This window comes from Simochromis diagramma, unplaced genomic scaffold, assembly GCF_900408965.1.
Source record: "Simochromis diagramma unplaced genomic scaffold, fSimDia1.1 OVJJ01000602.1, whole genome shotgun sequence".
In the NCBI taxonomy this organism is placed as follows: domain Eukaryota; kingdom Metazoa; phylum Chordata; class Actinopteri; order Cichliformes; family Cichlidae; genus Simochromis; species Simochromis diagramma.
Genome location: NW_024387040.1, coordinates 2,833,536 through 2,856,009, shown reverse-complemented (window position 1 = coordinate 2,856,009; position 22,474 = coordinate 2,833,536). Strand labels below are relative to the sequence as shown.

General features: G+C 41.7%; 1 protein-coding gene across 3 annotated transcripts in view; it reads left to right on the top strand.

The window, feature by feature from the left end:
- Positions 1-22,474, top strand: part of pola1 (polymerase (DNA directed), alpha 1) — a 57,540-nt gene that overhangs the window by 23,417 nt on the left and 11,649 nt on the right. For 2 of the 3 annotated variants that reach the window (XM_040043970.1, XM_040043969.1), the window contains exons 27-36: positions 399-431; positions 755-847; positions 951-1,156; positions 1,268-1,400; positions 1,538-1,669; positions 1,770-1,944; positions 2,465-2,646; positions 5,110-5,241; positions 14,989-15,105; positions 22,371-22,467. In XM_040043970.1, coding sequence (XP_039899904.1) covers positions 399-431; positions 755-847; positions 951-1,156; positions 1,268-1,400; positions 1,538-1,669; positions 1,770-1,944; positions 2,465-2,646; positions 5,110-5,241; positions 14,989-15,105; positions 22,371-22,467 — 1,300 coding nt within the window. The remainder of the gene's footprint in view (positions 1-398; positions 432-754; positions 848-950; positions 1,157-1,267; positions 1,401-1,537; positions 1,670-1,769; positions 1,945-2,464; positions 2,647-5,109; positions 5,242-14,988; positions 15,106-22,370; positions 22,468-22,474) is intronic. The other variant, XM_040043971.1, reaches the window with a different exon arrangement.

Sequence of the window (22,474 nt, the reverse complement as noted above, 5' to 3'; positions counted from 1 at the left end):
CTCCGTCAGTCAACCAGAAGGTTATAAAGGCCATTACAAGTCATTATGGTGTGTGTGTGTGTGTGTTGCCTGACTGTGAATTTGTGTGGGTTGAAAAGACGCCTGTCACAGCATGCTCTCATAATTGCCCTCTTAGCCAATTATCCCCCATTTAAAGCAAATCACCTGCTCTGCTCCCATGTCCACACAAATGTGTGTGTACACACACACACACACACACACACACACACACACACACACACACACACACACACACACACACACACACAAAATAAATAACACGGAAACTTAATATTTAATCATTTCATCTTCCTGAGTGACGTGTTTGTTTACTGTGCTTGTGTTGTGTTGTTTTTGTTGTTGGCATCGTTCATAGTGTTGTCTCCTCTTTTCTCCAGATTTTGATGCACACGAAAGACATGGTTCAGAAGGTCAGTCATTACCAAGTTGTTCCTGTTTAATATCTCTAATATGATATGTAATTATGTGCAGAATAACGTAAAATGTACACGACAAATAATCCTTTTAATAATGACTTCTTCACTGGATCAGGACGCCTGGATTCTTGCATCTGTATTAAGCAGCTAAATGATAAACTTTGGGTTAAATATCATTTAATGAGCCAAATCTAACATGAGATTGTTTTAGAAATTGTGCAGTTTGATGTGTGTAATATTCACTTTATTATCCCAGTTTTAACTGTATGGATTCTTTCTTTCTTTCTCTCTCTCTCCCACCCTTTTGTGTGACTCAGATGAATCTGGAAGTCATCTATGGAGATACTGACTCTATCATGATCAACACAAACAGCAAGTGTCTGGATGAAGTTTTTAAACTTGGCAATAAGGTGTGTGCTTTGGGTGTTTTATCACTTTTTACATGCGCACCATGCAGTGGAGATTATAACCAGATGTTGACACTGAATCCGTGTGTTTGCACTTGGATCCCAGGTGAAGGCAGAAGTAAACAAGCTGTACAAACTATTGGAGATCGACATTGATGGTGTGTTCAAGTCTCTTTTGCTGCTGAAGAAGAAGAAGTATGCCGCCCTTGTGGTGGAACAACACGGAGAAGGGCGTTTTAGCGTCAAGCAAGAGCTCAAAGGGTTGGACATCGTCCGTAGGGATTGGTGTGACCTGGCTAAGGAATGCGGCAAGTACGTTAGCATGGGAAACAGTTAGCGCGTCAGTATATGGAGCGCTGGAAGCACCTTACAAAAGATTTTCATTTGTAAGGAAAAATTAATTGTGTTTATTTATTTTTCTAGCTACGTGATTGGGCAGATCCTGTCTGATCAGAGTCGTGATGTCATTGTGGAGAACATCCAGAAACACCTGGTGGAGTTGGGGGAGAAGGTGGCTAGTGGAGACATACCACTGAACCAGTATGAGATCCACAAGGTGAGGGAATCACTGTTTGTGTTTACTTTTCATTTGATTAAAATGAGGCTTAAGACTCTGGACATGCTGGGTTTTTCTTTTGTGTTTTGCCATTCCCATTCTCATCTATTACTGCTGTCTTGTCTTGACTTCACCAGGCTCTGACAAAGGATCCTCAGGACTACCCTGATAAGAAAAGTCTCCCTCATGTCCACGTTGCTCTGTGGATTAACTCTCAGGGTGGTCGTCGGGTCAAAGCTGGAGATACCATCTCCTACCTCATCTGTAAAGTGTGTATCTATTAGAGAAACGGGAATATCTCATTTCTTTGTGTGTTTCAGTGATATTTCAGTACAAATACATTGGAAATGCATCTTCTTTGTCCACTAGGATGGCTCCAACCTGCCAGCCAGTCAGAGAGCCTATGCTCTAGAGCAGCTCCAGAAACAGGAGAATCTCACTCTGGACAACCAGTACTACCTGGCCCAGCAGGTCCACCCTGTGGTGTCTCGCATCTGCGACCCTATTGAGGGTATTGACGGTGTACTCATAGCCTCGTGGTTGGGTAAGTGAATTACAAGTTATTGCAGACCCCAGAAGTGAGTAATGTTATGCCTTATGGAAAATAATTACAAAAAAGTTTAAAGGAGCCGTGTTACTTAGAAATAAAATGACCAAATTGCTCGAGGAAGTTTCTACAGATGCAAATACTGCTTTTGAAAAAATGTTTTATGGATTAAATAATTTCTTGGATTCACATTTTATGCACGTTTCCTCTCTTGTCGCAGAAGACATAATACCTACTTAATAATCTTGTCAAGTGCTGCAAATTATTTCCAGTTTCACTACAATACATTTCCCGTAAACACTCAAATGAAGTGTCTGTGGGTCACAGTTAAATTTTTTTAGAATAATAATAACATCTGTAGACAGCCGAACAGCTAAATACAGAATGCTTAATTGCAGCATGACCACCTTTCATTGGTGTTTATCAGGCATGAAATATTTTGCCTTCAGCCGTGTTTCTGAATAAACATTTGCTCTGCTGTAAACCTTAAAAAACAAGTCTTTTATTTCCATGTCAGGTCTGGACCCGAGTCAGTTCAGAGCTCAGCAGCAGTTCCAGAGGGAGGAGGAAGCCGACGGCTTGCTGGGTGTTCCCGTCCAGCTGACTGATGAGGAGCGCTATAAAGACTGTGAGAGGTTTACTTTCACCTGTCCTCAGTGTGGCACTGACAACATCTACGACAGCGTCTTTGAAGGAGCTGTGAGTAGATGAACACACCGCTGTCCATCATAAAACTCCTCTGTATTGCTTTCTCTGTTTGTGCAGGACCAGATAATCTTTCTTAGAGTTGTATTTGAAGTTGTATTAAACCCTTGGCAGTTTAGACTTCAGCTGAAGAAATGTGCTGTCTGTTCTCAGCGCACACACACAAAGCACCGCACAGATATGGCCCAAGATTGAAAGGGAAAAAAGGAGATGGCTTTTATCAGTAATGGTGTGTTTCACTGGTCTAATGGATTAATCAGTAGAGACACAAATAAAGAGCGGGAGAATAATGTTTCAGAAGGCATTTCAGTAAAACTTCCTGTGAAGGATTCATGCGTTAGTCATCCTCCATATTGTGTCTCTGTCTGTATTTTAAGACAGCTGCCTGGCTCCAGTACGGACTCTGTTTTCATTGGCATAGTTTGGACTCCACAACTTGAAAAGCCTTTCCTTAACCCCTGTGGCTCTATGGAGACACACACACTCACACACACACACACACACTGATCTCCTACAATTTGTCAGGCCAAGGTTTTGTGTGTGCGTGTGTGTTATCAGCTTCTAATGAGGAGCAGGACACACAGCTTTTTCTTGTCTAGAAGACACTAATAAAACTGACAAGCCTTTGGCCTCGAGTGGTGGAGAGAACTTGTAATAATTAAAACAGGAGTATTAAACACACTCTCCATAAAAGGATAATATCATTACACACTTGAACAGATATGCTGGTGTGTTGTACGCTGAAACAGTTGCACAAGAAAAAGCAGAATAATCTCGCCCGAGTGATCGTGCTTGTACTAAACGGCCTGCGTCCTGCTATTAAGAGTACAATGCATGAACTTGAAATGTCAGAATAAAATATAGCATTAGTCTAAACGAACCAGGAATCATCTGATTACTGATGTTAATTCTCCTCTCTGTTGCCGGAGGCCGGTATGCACGCACACACAGTGATACAGATAAGACGGTAAGTTAATTAAGGTGGTGAGCATGGTCTAACAGCTCAGAGAGAGAGGGGAGGACAGATGGGCCTTGACTCCTCCGCTGACACAGAGCCAGAGATGGTAGGAGGAGGCGGTGATGTATGATGGAGGACAGACAGAGGAGGAAAGTTGTTTGATGGAGGTAGCGGGAGAGGAGGATGAAAAGATTAAGTGCAGAGAAGGGAAAAAAATGTGGATAAGGCTGCAGGGGAATACCCTCAGTTCAGTTTTAATAGAGCGTTAGGTATCCCACGCAGGCAGTTAAATCAGCACGCTGTGAAAGCTGCACAAACCAAGACGTTGACAAAATGGCCTGCTTAGGCAGTTGGCATGGCAAACCTTTTAAAATTGTTTTTCAAAAGCCTATTTAATGTGCGGACATGAGGCGGTCCAGATAACGGCCGAGGTTTGTAGCCAGACATTGAGGAGAACTGGGAGTGTTAGAAGATATCATCCCTTTCTCATAAATCTCGCACAGTCACAAGACGGTACTTTGAGTGTTTCATATTTTCATTTAATTGCCCGGCGATAAAATGACTAACAAGAAAGTGTTGTAGTAGATACAACTTGTTTTGAAAGGAGAGTGTGCTCTTGAAAGTGAACTTTTGAAAGAAACACGTGAGAGATAAAGAAGACGAGGGGAGGAGATTAGACAGACTAAAATGAGAGTAAGGCTAAGATGTGTGTACGTGTGTGTGTTCTTGGTGTGGCTGGCTATTAGAGAAATCAAATGAGTTGATTGACTCCAACTGGTAGAAAACTGTGTGTTTCTTTTTTTTCACTCCTAAAGAAGTGATGTAGGCAAACAAAAAGCCAGTGTGTGGCTGGGTGGGGGGGTGTCACATGCATTCTTTTATGTCACAGACTTCCCTGCAGAAACCTTTTTTTGCGGCTGTCAGTGCGACAGGTAAATGGAGTTGAGGTTTAAAGGAGCAAGTGTTTAAAGGCGTTATATTTAGTGTAATTGGTATGTAGTGCGTCTACTTTTTTCATTGCATTAACTATAAAGCTCGCTGTCAAGTGGACAATTCAGGGGAACCGGGGTCATGTTGACCTGTTTTCTTCTGGCTACAATAACGTTAAAATCTACTGGACCCAGGGTTTCTTTAAGCTCCTCTGTGTTTGACATGGTCTTTGTTAAGGTTTAAAGGTAATGGTTGTGTTTGTGTGTTGCAAAACTAATTACAGGGTTAAATATGGAGCTGTGATGAATTCATATAGTATGCATATAAGGCAGTTAGACTATAGTTGATGTTTGCCCTTAGAGGCCATTGTACCTGCTGAAGCATTTTAGTACATGTGCATGCAAACTGTAGGAGGAATTTTAAATGTCTCCTGATTTGTGGTTCCCTTTTCTTTTTGTTACCATCAATAAAATAAAGCTACTTTGCTTCATTACAGGATCATGCGAGCTTAGTGTACGTGGTTACATGCGGTTTCTTTTCAGCAATGTAATACACACTCTCTTTGTCAGGATTCAAAGGTTGAGCCTAGTTTGATGCGCTGCTGTCACATCCCTTGTGGAGGTTCTCCAGCTGACTACGTTGTCAACATCCGCAACAAACTTGAGCTTGACATCCGTCGCCACATCAAAAGATACTACGCGGTGAGTATTTCTGTTTGTATTCCCGTCTGCCTCTGATAGTCACATTTTGATGTGCAGCTGATTCCAGATAACTGTATTTCTGCTGTTTTTTATTTTAGTTTTCTTTAACCCTTCTACACTAATGCCAGGTGGTTATTCATTGTTTTGCTTTGAAGCCTTAATAGGTTGATCTCTTATTTAGTACTTCAATTTGACATGTGTTTTTGTGCATTAATATATTTCATTGGCTAAAATATGCCCAATATTAAATATAGTATTACAAAACTGCACATCAAGGTTCTAGGGTTAATTAGTTTGACTGCTTTCCTTATTTATTTATTTAAAATTTTTCTCTGTAGTAATAGAAATTTGTTCATTCAATCCAAAATGTTCCTTTCTGAATGTTAAATAACAAAACAAAAAAATAAACAAGTGTGTCTTGAGTCCACAACGCTGCATTTATGCTTGTTACCTACGACAGCAGCACGTTACTAAAGTATTAAATAAAGGATTTGGCTGACAAAATACAAGCTCAAGCGGTCACAGAACATGAGCTGTGTGTAATGAAATCGTCAAAACTCTCTAAAATTGACCTTCCACAAAGTGTCTGTGAAAGGGTTGGACTGTATTTAACACAATGGGGGATGCAACAGATGCAGTCATGTTAAGAGAAGCTATCAAAAGGATGTTGGGCAAAAGATGAAGAAAACCTCAGCAGGGCACTGTGCTGACATTTTCAACCAAAGAGCACACTGAGCATGTAAAATGGAAAAGAGCTCCAGAAGGATATGTCGGCGCATGATCATGGAAATAGTTAAATGGCCATTTGTACTCTGAATACCAAGTTTAAAATGCACACGCAGTTTTAGATGATAAGGTGAAATTTAAATGATAGATGTGGGAAACAGGGTCATTAAGGTATGAGCAAAAACTTAAATTACTTTAAATCAAACATAATGGACTTTAAAGATCAAGCAGATTTGTCTCAATACAAGACACCCACCTACTTGAAAGACTATTTACAATTTTTATTTGCTGTATGTTTTTCTAGCGTAAATCATTTTTGCAGGTTGTATTTAAGCATTTATGGAAGGCGTGAAAGTGTGAATCATCATCTCTCGCTGGTACCTATTCATATTTTCAGCTGTGCATTGAAAGATGATGACATGGTTGTCAAATATACATACCTATAGAAATTACGCCAGTATATTTGCATTATAAAGAAGTGCAAATGTAAACAACAGCAGCCTTTGTTCAAATCTAAGGATACTTTTCTGACAAATAGAAGAAGACTTACATACAGTTTGATTTTCTCCGCGCTCGCCTTTCGTTGCAAAAGTTGGACCATAAGAAAAAAACACCAGTTGACAGTTTTATCAGTGCCATGTCATCAGAAAACGACAGCCATTAGAAAATTAACGAAGAAAAGAAGGAACAAGGCGCAGAAGAAGACGGGCAGTGTGTTGGTTGGACACTATTATGACAACAAGAAGAAGATTGGTCTTCCTACAAAATGTTTATCCACCGTGTCTCTATGGTTTGGAAATGAACAGATGGCCTTGACTAACTAACTATTTTGTCAAGTTGGGAAAGCAATGTTTCCTTTTACATAGAAATGTTTCTCTATTCCTTACGGTGAGAAGTGCAGTTTATTAATTACAGTTCTCGGTATCGACAGATGCCTTAAGCTGAGGATCAGCATGCTCCTAATGACCAATCACAAGTTAAAGTGGCTCAGAGTGGTCGGGTAGATCCTGGATTAATGCCATAGTCCTGAAGATGGTGATGCTGTCAGCACTGCCTAAGTGTTAAACGTTTTACCCACAACAGTCCTATGAAACTTAGTTTCATGCATGTTATGTTTTACATGCTAGGATAATAATTCAGTAATATTGTTGATTATTTTTCACTTAATTTAGACACTGATGACATTTCATATTTTCAAAAATGTTACTAGTTTTGTATTTTTATTTATTTGTAAACAGTCAGTACACCACATTGGTGTAGAGTAAAATGTCTCAGGACCTTTTTAGATGGACGTAACTGAAAAATTTCAGATTTTCTCTCTGGTAACAAATCAAACCAAAGAAGGCCATATGTTAAAATGTGATCTAGTCACACTGGAATGCAGAGTCATGGCAAAGGGAAACATTGTATTGTCTAAAAACTGAATTATGTTCATTGTCAGATAATATTGAGTTGCACCCAGTAGTGCAAGTTAAAAAGTCCACAATTAGTTTCTAACAAATAAAAATTGAGAAAGTTGAGAATACCTCACCTCGCACAGCTAACTATACTTGGAGTGAGATGGGTGTGAATGTTTCATAAAGGCCCTAAGAAGTAGTCTTCCTATGAAATATGCAATGTATGATAAAACTGCAATAATTCACTGCTATGTTAGCTAAAGTGTCAGTGAAGTTATTGAACAGAAACATGACCGTTGTGGCAGTGTGGGACATTGAAGACGTTTGCTACATCAATATAGACCCTGAGAAGATGATTTGTAGTGCCTTTGCAAAAGACTTTGATTTATTTCTGTCGTTTTCAAAAGTCTGTCATGGCGTGGCATTCTGATTTATGGCAGTAAAGTATGTGAACACTGATATGCAGATTCCTCTTGGACAGAGTAGATCGAGAGGCTGTGACACATGTTGGTGTAAAGGACGGTGTAGTCAGTTTGCAGCCTGGGAGTGAATTAAACAGGATGCCTGCGTTGTCTTCGTAGGGGACTCTATCTCCTCATGGCTTCCAACACCTTGTTCTTGAGTGAGTGGAATGCTGTGTGTGTGTGTGTGTGTGTGTGTGTGTGTGTGTGTGTGTGTGTGTGTGTGTGTGTGTGTGTGTGTGTGTGTGTGTGTGGCAGGGTAACTCTCCCACAGTGCTGAACAGAAATCAATTAGCGTGGTGAATGTGTGGGTAGTGAGTCCCCCTCAGCCCCTTTGTCACGATGTGTGAAACAGCTGCTACCACTGAATACTTACACGTCACACAGTAACACACATTTATACACATGTGCACACACACACACATACACACACACACCGAGGGCTGAACAGCAGTGGACACAGCACACACAGCAGGGCAATGAAGAGGGGTAATATTGTGTAATTAAGGATTCCTTTCAGGCCGAGGGAGAGTTCAAATAGAGCTGTTTGTCTGGGCAGATAGAGTGAAAGCTCTGTACGTACGTGTGTGTGTGTGTGTGTGTGTGTGTGTGCGCGTGCGGATATACGTATATATGTGTTGGCGTCTTTAGCTCCAACCACAGAGACATTAATCATTAGTGAAATTACCTTCTGCTCCCCACCTCACCCCCACCATTATCAATAAACCAGCACCCTGAGAATGGGCAAACACTTGCTCACTACCTCTCTCTCTCTCACACACACACGCAGCCATCATTCCCTCTTCTCATCCCCGCTGTCTTTGGCAAAATGAGAGATTCGCTTGTTTCCTGAACCACCCAATTCTTCTTCTTTTTTTCTTTTTTTTTAAACCCCTCCCATCTAACAACCGTTACCATGGCATTTAACAAATTATTGCAATTACCCTCGTCATGCGGGTCGCCCCTGGAAACAGGCTGAGGGGCAAGAGAAGAAAGGGGGAGGGAGAGAGAGAAAGGGTGAATGAAGACCAGAGAAGGTGATAATCCTGTTTTGAACAAAAGGTCAAATTGTTGAATAGAGAAGCTTTGATTAAGCGGAGGAGGTACAAAGTGGAACCGTTTGAGCTCTTTTCACTGTGTGTGTGTGTGTGTCTGTGTCTGTGTGAGAGAGTGCGTGTCTGTGAAGTAGACCGATTTTTAGGTCTATTCACTTTAGAGCTGGAAGTGTTGACTGCCAAAGCACAAAAAACAGTTAGAGGTCTTTCTGCGTGCGTGTGTGCGTATGTGTGTGTGGCAGGTGGATTCCTCTGCTGCAGAAGTCACATCAGAGAGGCTTCTCCACTTATACAGTACAACAGTGGAGCTCAAATTGTCTCATTAATCAATTATTTGATTTACAAAACATCAATTATCAATAGTTTTGTTTTGTTTTTTGTTTTTTAGATGTGAATGTTTGCTCTCTGAGAGTAAAATAAGAACAGCGCTGGAAAAACTACTTTAAACTGTCTTTTTTTTACTCTTTACTTCACTGTAAGGTAAACTGCAGTTTTAAGAGAAATGATCAAACGGGAAATGTATACAGGATTCGAAAGTGTAATGGTTTAGAGAGAAGTATAGAAATGGCACCTAATTGAGTTTATTGGACCTTGTTGTTCCTGGAAGAGTGCCGTAACATCAGATTGACTGATAATCTATCAACTTCTCTGAACATATAACCAGTGCAGGTTTATCCATAATGATGGTGCTGTGTAAGCCCTGAGCAGCACACAGCCTTACATGTGGTCTGCAGTGTGTAGTGGTGGATTCCTCACTAACACATTGCCATGGTGAGCCATCAGAGCAGAGGATCGAGGCTAAAAAAAGGGGCGTGGCTTCTCAGCAGGAGTCTATAGTATAGAAGTAATGTAAGAAACAAATCTAATTTTATTGTCAGTTTTAGCCACGACTGAATTAATTGAATCAAAATCGTCAAAGCTCTACTTTAATTACCATTTAAAATGGCTCAGTAGCAGCACTTTTAAGGGTTATCTGAGACTTGCACTCGATCAGTCATTTATGGAAGATTATCAGTGGATTATTCAGACTGAACATTGTTTATAGGATTGCTTACTGAAATAAATAAACATGGAGATGACGAGGGAAGGTTTATGAACTACAGCGTCGAGAGTGATGTTGAATTCTCAGAGCCTAAATTATGAGAATGTAACAAAGCGGAGGGTTTCGGATTAGATAAATGTGTTTTTAAAAATAAAAAAACAAACAAAGAAGAAGCTGCAGAGGAAGGGTACATTTCGTGGTGGGCCCTGTCGTGGCCTGGTCTTGCCTCTATTTGGTTAAATTATGTGGAACTCATTTGACATCTGCATTCAGTGTGTCAGGTATCCACTGCTGTAATTATGCAATTATGAGTCTTTATTCTCGCGTCCGACTGTACACCCCCACCCACCCCCCCCCCCGCTCTTGCAATATGCCTCAATTAGACTTTTTTTTTTTTTTTTTATCCTTCTTTGGTCCTGGTGTGCTTCTTGTTTTCAGTCCTTTCTATGTGGCTCGCAGGTCTGCCGCACTTGATCTTAACTTAATTTTTTATTTCTTTCGGTATGTGGCTTGTGTGTGGACGGGTTTTTGGGGTCACAGCGGCAGAGCAGAAGGGCATTGTGGGTTCCTCCTTTGAACCTCCTCAGTCTTTGATGTGTGCCTTGTTAATTCATTTTAATTCATGTGAATGGGCGCCAATGAATATGTTTGTACGCACACTGAATGTTTGTGTGCCAGTGAATCAGGCCCATGGGAACAGCAGTGTGTGCCAAGGCTTGTGTCATAAGAAGTACACAAAAAAGACTGCGCTACAGCCTCCCACTCTCATACTCCTTATCTCCCACCTCCATGAACTATTGTCCTGCATGTGTCTTTATCAGACACGGTGAAGCAGTCTCATTTCCCATGATGCCTAGCTCTTTGCACAAGAACAGCAGAGGTGTTTGGATAATTAGTCCTGGCGCTGGGTATTGTGGGTAAAACTGTGAACTCTGGGACTTTCTAATTGATTTGGGACATATGTGTGTGTTTGGTTTTCATTTAAAAGAGATTGGCCGAATTTCTCTCTGTTTGTGTGTGTTTGTGTGTGTGTAGCCTGTTTGTGTAGGCGACATGTCTACGCCTTCATCTCCTGTTTGGGGGAGAAAAAAAACTGCTATTTTTTTCGTTAATAAAATGCATATTTTTCTGGTATTCATGTTGAATGCAATAAATAAATTTGCAGATTTTTGTTGATGTGGTGAGGTGTACACGAGGTTATTGGAAATGTGTGCAGTTGCAGAAGGAATACTTGGGTTAGATGTATTTGTCTCTGGTTTGATCTAATTGGTTTGTTAAATTAAATGTATGAGAATGGATGAACCTACGCTCATCAGCCACTTTGTTAGGTGCACTTGTTCAACAGCCCATCGGTACAGATATCTAGTCAGGACAGTGCATTTAGGTTTGAAGACATGGTCAAAGTGACCCGCTGAAGTTCAAAGCAGGCATCAGAATAGAGAATAAAGGTGATTTTTAAGTGACTTTGAACATGATATGGTCTGAGTATTTCAGAAACTGCTAATCTACTGGGATTTTCCCACATAATCATCTCTAGAGTTTAAAGAGGATGGCCTCAAAAAGAGAAATTATCCAGTGACTGCAGTTCTGTGAGTGAAAATGAATTGAAAAGGTCAGAGGAGAATGGAGCTTTAAATTGGCAGAAAGGCAACAGCAACTCCAGTAACCACTTGTTACAGCTAAGATATGCAGAAGAGCATCTCTTGTCAGCTAAGAACAGGAAACCGAGGCTACAGCTCAGTGTAATTGGTGAATATTGGAAAAAGTTGACTAATCTGGTGGGTCTCAAGTTTTCCTGTGACATTCAGACGGTCGGGACAGAATTTGCCGTGAACATAAAAGTTGGATCAATCCTTCTTTGTATCAATGGTTCAGCCTATGGGGGATATTTTCTTGGCACGCCATAGTTATCTTATTAACAGCTGACTATCTTTCAAATGCCACAAGCTACCTGAGTATTCTTGCTGACCATCTCTTTATGATCAGTGTACTCATCTCCATGGTTCCACAGTCAGCAGATCTCAGTTCTGCAGAGCACCTTTGGGATGTGGTGGTACAAGAGAGAAATCATGGATGTGCAACCACTAAAGCTGCAGCAACTCTCGGATGCTATCATGTCAATATGGAACAAAATCTCTGAGAGATGTTTCCAGCATCTTGTTGAATCAATGCCATGAAGAATTCGGATTGTTCTGAAGGCAGAAACCTGGTTTTAGGTACTAACAAGGTGTAACTAATAAAGTGGCCACTGAGGATGGCTCTATAGCAGTCCAACTGCTAAACCGACCTGCCACTAAAAATTATTTAGTACATTATGAAAGTTAAAATGGGACAAATTTTGCAATTAGTGATCCACAATGTGATGCTTTTTGGTCAGAAATTGCTGACATGATATACTAGTCTCATATAAATCTCATAGCATCACAACGTCATTGGAACCCGGTGAAGCCCAAATTGCAAAAAAGAAACAGTGGCTGAACTGAAGTGCTGTTCATTTGTACTGGGTGGCTCAGTGGGGTGGAGTGGGTGGTCTGCCAGGCACATGGTTGGCAGTTTGATCCACAGCTCCTCCAGCCTGCATGCCTGGGTAACATACTAAACCCCAAAGTGCTCCACTGGTGGAAGAGTGTGTGATTGGAAGTAGGGCTGCCACGATTAGTCGACTAGTCACGATTTGATAGTCGACGCATCGTTTGAAGCTTTGTAAGATCCCAAAAGACGCAGGAATAAGTAGTAGGATTTAAGAGTGTAATAACGGACTGAAACAGAAGATGGCAGCACTGCATGTACAAGGATGCCAGCTGCCGTTAAACCCCGAAGAAGAAGAAGTAGCTCCGTCCCAGAATTTATAGCGCAGCCCAGCTCAGTTTCCAACAGTGGCAGCAGCTAGTTAGTTTTAATGTGACTCTTATTATTCTTTCTGGGTCACAAAATAAACATTTAACATATGTTCAGGCGAGAATGTAGCTGTGTAAACTTCAAATATCTGCTCAGTTTATCAAGACACCACATATTTTCAAAAGCGCTCCGACATTTTCGGAGACGTCTGTTACCCACTAGCTCGATAGCTAGCCGGGGGCAAGGCTCACTAGACCCGGTGAGAACACCGGACTCCTGGCAAATCGTTTTCAAACCCACCGCTGTCTTTCGCTACTCAGGTTAAACATGATATACAAGTCACTTAGACAACTTAAAAATGTTATTGTTTGGCTTTTTTTAGTATTTTATTTGTTCCTGAGTGAATCGGTTTGGCTGAGATTAAAGTTATAGTTTTTACACAGCTGAATAAACGCCAAGCAGACAACTGATTATCAGAAGTGTGAGATGCTGGAGAAAATACTCCGGTGTCCCGTTATATTTTAGATAGCAAGGAGTTTATTAAACTTCACCGAAACAATCTGCAAATTTCATTACAATTTAATAAACGATCATCTTGTCTTTATTTTTAGTTAGCACATACCTTAAACACTTAAAGCTGTAAGCTAATGATAGTTATATAAGAGCAGATGCTGCTGGTTCAATAAGTTGTACGTTTTACGTCCAATGGATGCATGATCTGATTAGTCGACTAATCGCAAAATTAATCGGTGACTAGTCCACTATCAAAATAATCGTTTGTGGCAGCCCTAATAGGAAGTGTATGTGTGGGTGTAAATGGGTAAACGTGAAGTAATAACTGGATTAACTGCTCAGTTAGAGTAGAAAAGCTTTATGTAAGTACCAGTCCATTTACCATTACAGTATTGTTCACTGATGGTTTACTATAGAAACATCCTAAAGATTTTGCAGGAGAAATGCATCCTTAAAATCAAACATGCTTTTTACAATAACCTTAAAAAAACCTGACAGATTATTAAAAGGACCAATACAGGGGGAAAAGTTGTTCATATTCATAAATCAGCTGTAAAGAAAATAATCCTCACCATTTCCTTTGGTTGCTGCTTTTCAAAACTGATTAGAAGACAAAGGCGGACCTAAAAATCAATCAGAGCTACCGTGTGTGTGTGTGTGGTGGGTGAAGGGGGGGTGGTATTGATAGGCAGACAGGTGCAGCAGTTTTGAAGGGGTTTATTTTGAGTGAATGGGGAGAACGAAGGCTAGCTGGATGTAGGAAAGGAGCAAAGGCGTTGATGGCGGTGGGTCTTATGCTCTGTCATTAGTTGGGCATTAACCCCCTCCCCTTTAAACCGTCTTTTAGTAATGACAGGGCATAAGAAGCAGAAAGGGGAGGAGTGATCTGGAAGAATATGGGGAGATTGAGAGGGTTAGCCCACAGCACCTGCCCAGGGTCACTACCTCACTCCAGGAGGTCCTAACTACTGCCGTTTTGGCTGTCTGCTGCTCTGCCTGTATGACAGAGCAGGACCCTGACACACAGCAGCTGAAGATACATCAAAATGTAAAGAAAAGGAAACATGAAAAGGCAGTATGCGAAGTCGGTAAACTTCTTTTTATTTCATGCAGTTTTTTTGTTGCATTTTACAAATCCTATTTGCAGTGCGTTTCTTGTCAGATTGTTGTGCAAAATTAGAGCAGCTAAATGGAAACAACAATTTTCAGCAAAATTTCCTCATTACCAGAAACAGTTTTTAAAAGCACCACAAGACAACAAGTTTTTTTTCTTCTCCCCAATTTTTTAACAACACCTTTAGCAACAAAGTGGTAAATCAACACATTTTATAAACGAGTAATGACATTGGATGCTTTGAATGTGTTTTCTGTGTTCATCTGTTTGATGGAAATGTACATTAATTCATGTGTTTTCATCAAGAATCCTTTAAACATGATTTCTAATCACTGTTGCAGTAGCAGAACTTCAGAGTATAATAAATGCCTTAAAAATTGAATGAAGTATTTTAAAACTTATTTAAAACTTTTAAAAAAATGTTGGTTTTGTTTTGTTTTTCCTTTGTGTTTTTCTCTGTCAAAGCAGCAAGTTGAGATTTTCATCCAAAAACCTCACAAAAAATTTAACTAACAAGCAACAAATCGCAACATTTGGAAAACTTTGTGTGTTTGCAGCTGTTTCACAGCTGGCCGAACTAAGCCAGTTTCATGTGTCATAGGGCTGGTTGGTGTGCGAGGACCAGGCCTGTCAGAACAGGACCAGACGTTTGCCCATCGCCTTCTCCCGACATGGACCCATCTGCCCCGCCTGCAGCAGGGCGACACTTAGACCCGAGGTAACGCACCCGCAAACATCAGAGTTCACACTGGCACACACGTGGCTTTGTATTCCCATTGGCTTAAAAGAAATATACCCCAGGCTGAGTTAGATCTCCACAGCAGCATGGGTTGTTGCATTCTGTGGGTCTTTTCCAGTTGATGGTGCTATGGAGCTGCAATATCCGCTCTCATATGTGCTGTGCATTTCTGCTCATTAGCGTCACATTTCCTCAAATAAACACTGATAAAAACCAATCTTTGTCGTGTGTGTGTGAGCGACTGTGTGTCAGCGCACATGTGTGCCACTCTGTCTGTGTTTGGAAGGCACTAAGAGCTTGGATGGTAGTTTAGCCATTAAAAGCATCTGTCTGTCCAGCTCTGGTAGCCGCCTTATGAACACTTTGTTAGTTTGACCACTGGATTTAAAAGAAACACTCTCCCTTTCAATTTGAGCGTGACAGTTCAATCTGCTTTTTGTCTTTTCTGCCTCTGTCCCATTCTTACCATTCCTGTCTCAAGCCTTTGCTTTAACTCTCTCCTGTCAATTCTTTTTCTTTCTTTCTTTTTTTTAACCATGCGTGTTCTGCCCCTTCTGTCCCCCCCCCCCCCACTCCACACCCCCACCGGCTGCTTTGCTGTGTCTGGCTCTGTGGCGACAGGTTGTAAACCAGAAGGCCAATTTCTGCTGTCACTGTAGCCACTTAGGCAGCCATTGCTGTGCCTGAGGGCCGTGGCACTTTAAACTGTGGGCTGAATAAAACATTTAACTCTCTGTGCTCGTTCATGCACCCTTTCTCTACTTTAAAAACTGCAGCCTGTCTTCATTTTACTTTACGGTTTGACTCCACAGACTTGGCCTTTTTATCTAAATCCATGGGTTGCTGATGATGAAGACAGATGTAAGCAGTTTTGTGTAAAAGTCAGGATGAATACTCAGAGGATATTATTGATACCAGTGCAAGACCACCGGGTCTGTGAAGATTTTCTGTGTGAGGAAGAACATCAGGTTTTCAGCATCAGTGCAAGTGTTTCATCGCTCAGTAATATTTGCATGTGACTCAGATGTTCAAAAATCTTTGTTTGGCAATGTGCAACTGTCAGAAAAAGATGCCAGCATTGCTAAAAGGAACTTCTAAGCCTGGAGCCATACGCTTCCAATGAACCGGACAATTTGGAACAGGTTTTCATCTGGAGCTTGTTCTTAATTCCCCATCCCTGCTTGCAAGGTGCTTTGCATACATTTAAAAGCGTTGAACGAAATTTTATTTTTGTTTCAAATTCAAACATTGGGTAAGACAACATCTGTGGAGATCAGGCTTGGCATTTTCTTTTAAGAACAAGGAGTAAAAATTTGCAGCATCATTTAGTAATGTTTTTTAGCTTCTTAAGTACAATACGAATACTCCTGTTATATTCAGACAAGAGATAATACACGGCAAAGTGAGAAATCATAGTGTTAAGATTACATTCAGTCTTTTATTTTTGAATAAGCCCACCCACTTCCTCATCGTCATTGCATCCATCAGAGTGAATGTGGATCTATGTGAATGATCCATCCATCCTTTCTCTTCCCCTTATTTCCCCTTATTCAGGGTCATGGGTGGGTGGACTGTTGCAGTCACACCTATGGGCAATTTAGAATCACCAGTTAACCAGTTAGTTTGGACTGTGGGAGGAAGCTGGGGTATCCCAGAGAGATCATGAAAAGTCCCAACAATGGTAGATGGTGGATTTGAACCCAGGAGCTTCTTGCTGCAAGGCAACAGTGCTAATCACGACATGTCTGTGCTGCCCAAGAGACTTTTTTTTTTCTTCTTCATAAAGCCTAAGGAAACATTATGAATCATTAGTAGTTGTTTTTAAGCCCTTAATTACAAGCAAGGTGTTGCACAAACACCTAACTTGTTCCCATTTCTTTACTTAAACCCATGAACAAAGATATTTACACCAATAATGTGATTCTCAAAGTGCCATTAGCTGAAAATGTGGCAAATCTAGCCATGATGTAGAAGATAAACAGTATTTTAAAGTTTTGTGCTGGAAATAGGAATTAATCATGGAAAGACCCAACAGATGTATCTGGCCCTTTAGTTGATCCATCTGTTGTATTCTTAAGGAAGGGAAAGGCTGAGATATTCTATTTTGCACAATTGCTGAACTGAAAATCAATGGCAACAGGTCTTATGGAGTGATGAACCCACATTTGAAATTTGTAATCAATCCATATGAAGAAGGTCAGGAGAGGAATACAACAGTGTCTACAACCATCTGTATAAGGTGGAGGCTTTGTGGTTTGGGGGAATTATGAATATAGAAAAGTACCATCAGATTTGGATCCACCATGTGGAAAACATCTGATTGGCAACAGCTTCGTTTTCCAGCATCTAAGTGACCCCAAACGCTCTACCAATGCCATAAAAAGCATAGCTGGATAGAAAAATCACTCAAGACTTTCCAACAGTACTGCATTTCTTTCCTCTGACTGTAACGTGGGCAGATTACATTGTTGTGTTAATGAAATAAAAGACAGTAGACGTTTCCACACATCGCAGGTGAATAACAAACAAATAATTTTGGACACTGACATGAAACTGATCTATTGTTTTAGTTGTCTGTTGAGGGATTTGAACCTAGATGGAGGCGCTGTGTGCAAAATGCTGGCTCTTACTCTTTCTGTGGCTCACGTCTGTATCACTACCGACTGCCGCTACAGTGTGAGGCTGGAATAAACAGACGTGACACAGGGGGTAGACATGATGTAGCAAGTATTAGAGCAGTAATTGTTTTACAGTGTAGTTGTTTCTGTGATGTTCAGATTTTGGCACCTTTTCTGTGGTGTCCTGGTTTTCCCACTCACAAACATTTTAGACAAGTGGAGGTGTGACAGCAATATGCCACGTCTGGTCGAAATATAACACATGGGAATAAACTTGACTGTTTTCATGATGTTGAAGCACTTTTTAAAGATGGCTTTGCTGCAAAGTTTAAAGTCTGTTTTTCTCCGTGTGTGTAAGTAAACAGATTCATTAGACTAATATTAAAAATAGTTTTTATTATGTTATGAATTCATCTCGGAGTCCCTTCGCAAGTCCATCACTGAGTCTTTATTGGCCTTTAGTGTGCTAGCTTCAACATTACAGCTCTTTAAATACCTTGTGAGCACAAAGGGCTGCCACTTAGCAATATAGCAAAGGCTGAAGTACCCTTTGAGCAATACATTTAATTTTGAATTATTGCTGCTGATTTCCTTTGTTTTTTCCTGCAATAGAATAAGTCATGATTCGTAGTAGGCTAACTTTGACTTTTCAGCACTGTTGTCTGAATCGAGCCAGTGCACAGAGATTAACAGTCCAGCAGCTTACGTTTTTAATTGCTGCTAATTATGCAAAGTATTCAAGAGACCATTCATGGCAGTTTGAGCTGGTGTGGACCGCTCACGCTAGCAACGAAGAAGACGAGAAATTAGCCAATTTCCACTGAGAGGTGGTCTCCTTTTTTCTTTTTTAAATGCATTAAAGTTCTGATTCTTTTTGAAATGTCCATCAGATTCATGTGCGTCCTGCCTGCTTTATCACTCTGGACACATTCCCTTCTTGCTTTTCGTCTGCCAGCATCATCATAGTTTATCGGTCTCAAATATGCAACAGCCACAAAGACGATTAGTGGTTCTACTTTTGTGTACGCTGCACCAAAGGCAGTTTTTGTGTGTGTCAGAGCTTCTGTAAACGGAGTATCTTGTTTGTGACTCCTTGTTCCCGCGTCTCTCTCTCTGCATCATGGTACGTTTACTGTCACTGTGGGGCTGCCTCTTCTCCTTCCTCCATCTCTCTCTCACTCTGCCTCTTCCTTCTTCTCCCTCCTTCTCTCACTCCCTCTCCCCCTCTCTCTGGACACAGATTCAGAGCGTGATCTGATCTCCATGTAATGGGAGAGTAATAGGCACTCTGCCTTGATTGGTTGGTAATTTGGGGGAGTTATGCACAGGTGCAATTTGTAATATTTTCAGTAAATTAAATTTCTTTCTCTTCCTCTCTTCATCTCTCCCTCTCTCCTCTCGCTCCCTCTGCAGTGCTTAACTCAAATAGGCTATTTTTTTTCTCACCCTGTCTCAAATCTGTCCTGACTTTTCCTTCCCCCTCCTCCCCCCACCTCTTTATTCACTGCTTTCTTTCCCCGTTCCTTTCTTTTCATTTTCTTTCCCTCCCCTCCCTCCCTCCTTAGCTCCTACACTTATTCTCTCTTCTCTTGGCTCGCTCTCTTTCTCTCCTCCTCTCGCCCTCCCTTTCTGTCTCTCTCTCTCTTTTTCTCCCCTCGTTTTATTGATGTACGCTCAGGCGCCCATTAGAGCTCCCTTTTTCCCTCTAGTGGAAATTGCAGCATGTTAATTTTCACACAAATTACGGCAATAGCAGGTATCTCTATTTGATACATTATAGCGGGAGCAATCAGAGATAATTGAGTGCCTTTCAGAGGGAGACGGCTGCATTCACTGCCGGCTCAAAGCTGCCCCATTATCGCCTAATCGCTCTTTAAACACTGAATTTTGCCGAACAAAAATTCTTGTCATAATTTTGCTTAAGTGTATTTGGAAATCACAGTCCTTTGAGCGAGGATAATTGAAATCAAATCCCTTTCACTGGAGCTGACATTTCTACATTTCCCCCCAATTGAAATTAATTTCAAAAATTGAGCATGAATATCTTCAAATAGCAGGCAATTATGCCTTTCAATGGGGAGAAATTACCGGTGCTGAATCGTTGGAGGCTTGCGGGCGAGAGCACCAGTTAAATGCCTTTGTTTCCCGCCGTGTTTGCCTAGTAAAGATTTACATATATTGACTCATTATGGTGTCTTGTGAAGCTGATCGGCGTGACTACCACAACCGGCAATAACGCTCATCGCATCTAAAAAGCTCAAGAGTTTTAAAGCCTTGTGGCCTCACAGCTGAGGGAAAAATGTATGTTTGTTTCTCTCCATCTCCCTCCCTTTCTCACTCCCTCTCTCTTTCTGCAGCTGCAGTAGCACGAGTGCTTGTAGACTCGGTATTTACAATGCATGTTTGCAGCAAAGCCAGAAAGAAGCATGCAAAGCCGAGGCCCTTGTCCGTGTCACCGGTGCTGGGATATTTTCTGCCATGTCAAAGCCACTGGATGCTTGTAGTTTCACAGCAGTTCACACATGTTCCAGCCTCTGTAACCCAAAAAAAGCGGGGGGGAAACTGGCTGTGTTTTTGTTTTTGTTTGGCCTGCTGCAACGTCTCTCCCTCGCATGCTCGCAGAATATTGTCTGTCTGACTACCTTTCATTAACTGCTTCACTGGTGTACCTGAGCGACAGTGTAGTGCGCAAAAGTTCTCTGGAGGTCGGATATGTGCGCGCGCCTGTGTCACGTAAAAGATAGAGGCAGGTGTTTTTTAAGACTGAGGAAGTCTTGAGTGCTTGTTTTATTGCGTGAAGCCATTTTAGACTGTTGCTCTGTGATTTGGATCAATTTGTATGATTTAGCCTCTTTTCTTATTTCTTACTTTTACCTTTTATTGTATACATCCTCTCCCGCACTTTATCGTCCTCCTGACACATCTTCCTTATGGCGTAACTGTGTTTTGTAGCTGGGTCGGGGTTGTGTGCATCTGTGGGGAGGCAAGGGAAGGGGGTGGGGGGGTAGTCAGTCAGGGATGAGGGAGGCAAAGGAGCAAGGGGTACGAGGTGGGGGCTGGGGGGTCCAACACTCCCGGGAGAGAGGCAATTTCACAGCTGGTTTGCTCCTTAGGCAGTCAGGCTGAAAATGCTGCAGATTTGTGGAGCAAATTGAAATGGTGTCAGTGCAGGAACAAAGCGCTGAGCTGAATGACGAGGTAGGTGTGTGTGTGTGTGAGTGTGGGAGAGAGTGAGGTGGGGTTGAGGGGCTCTAAATTCAATAACAATCCTGTAACATTTTAGCCACGCCTTTCTGACACCTGTCAGTCAGTCAGTACGGCACGACTGGCCCGCCCACAATCAGCGTTATATTGTTCAAATGTCTGTGTGTGTGTGTGTGCATTTTTTTTTCTTTCCCTAAGAGGAAGAAGCGACGCGCTGTGTTTGTGCCGACCGAGCTTGTTCAACCTTGGCAACCGTAACCGAGGCTCCATTATGGGATGCGCATGGTTTGGTTGTTGACTAGGCAAGTGCATCAGCGGTCAACAGCTGTGCGTGCCATGTGGGCAAGCCATAGAAAGCCATTAAACACACACTCGCTTTCACACATCACACAGTTTGCGTATAGCTGCATTAGATACTCTTGCCACTTGATTATGCCACAGCAGTAAAAACTGAAATTACAATTACGCACATTCCCGATTGGCAGGTATAATGGGCGCACACATACTCGCTTCACTCACACACACACACACAGAGACACACGGATACTGACACACAGGGATTGTCGGGGGATTCTTCCTGGTGGTAATAATAAAGCACTCGGCGCACACCTGATGGCAGTGTGGGGTCGGGGCTTAGCGTGCCCTCTGCAGCGTAGCAGGGAAATGACGAGCCAATAACTGCAATTAAACATGCAGTATAATGGCTAATCAAATTGACAGCCTCGGCTGTTCACATGCCTCTCTCACAATGGCTTATCACAACAAACTATTATGAGGGAGGGTATTTCAGGCCTGATCCCCTCTTTTCGTTCTCTCTCACCATCTCTCACTTCTTTCCGAGTCTTGCTTTCTTTTGCTCTGTTTTTCTTCTTTTTTTTCTCTCCCCTCCCTCCCTCCCACCGCTGTCTTGCTCATCCTCTCCGTCTCTTTCCCCTCTCTCCCTCTGGCAGGCTGTCGTGTGGCTCCATTTAATTGCAGTGGAGATTAACAAAGCAAGCAAATTTGTTTTCTCGCTTTACTGTGTCACACAGAGGAAGGGAGATGTTTTCAGGGAAGTATAGTCATTTGAGCTAGGTGCACCCTCTTAGAATTATGTTTAATGTGCCTGTTTTTCAAACTGGTAAACCACTTTTATTATTCTGTTGTTGATGGGTTTTTTCCCCTCCTGTCATGATCTTGACTCCGTTCTCGGCGGAGTGAATAATGATGATTAATCACTTATTAATGCAGAAATGGAGCAGTAGTGTTGTTGGTGAGGTGGCTGGATAAGACTAGTAGTGACAGGGATATTCCACACATGCAAGAAAAATATACACGAGGCTCCTCATCCGCCTCCAAACAACACTTTTGCCTTAATCCATATCGGGTGGGGTTTTCTTGATGAAGTAATTCTTTTTGTGTGTGTCTGTGTTCTCTCTGCAGTACTCGGAGAAGGCCCTATACAACCAGCTGTGCTTCTACAGGTTCATCTTTGACTGGGAATACGCAATCACAAAAGTATCAAATAATGAAAAAAAAAGTAAGAT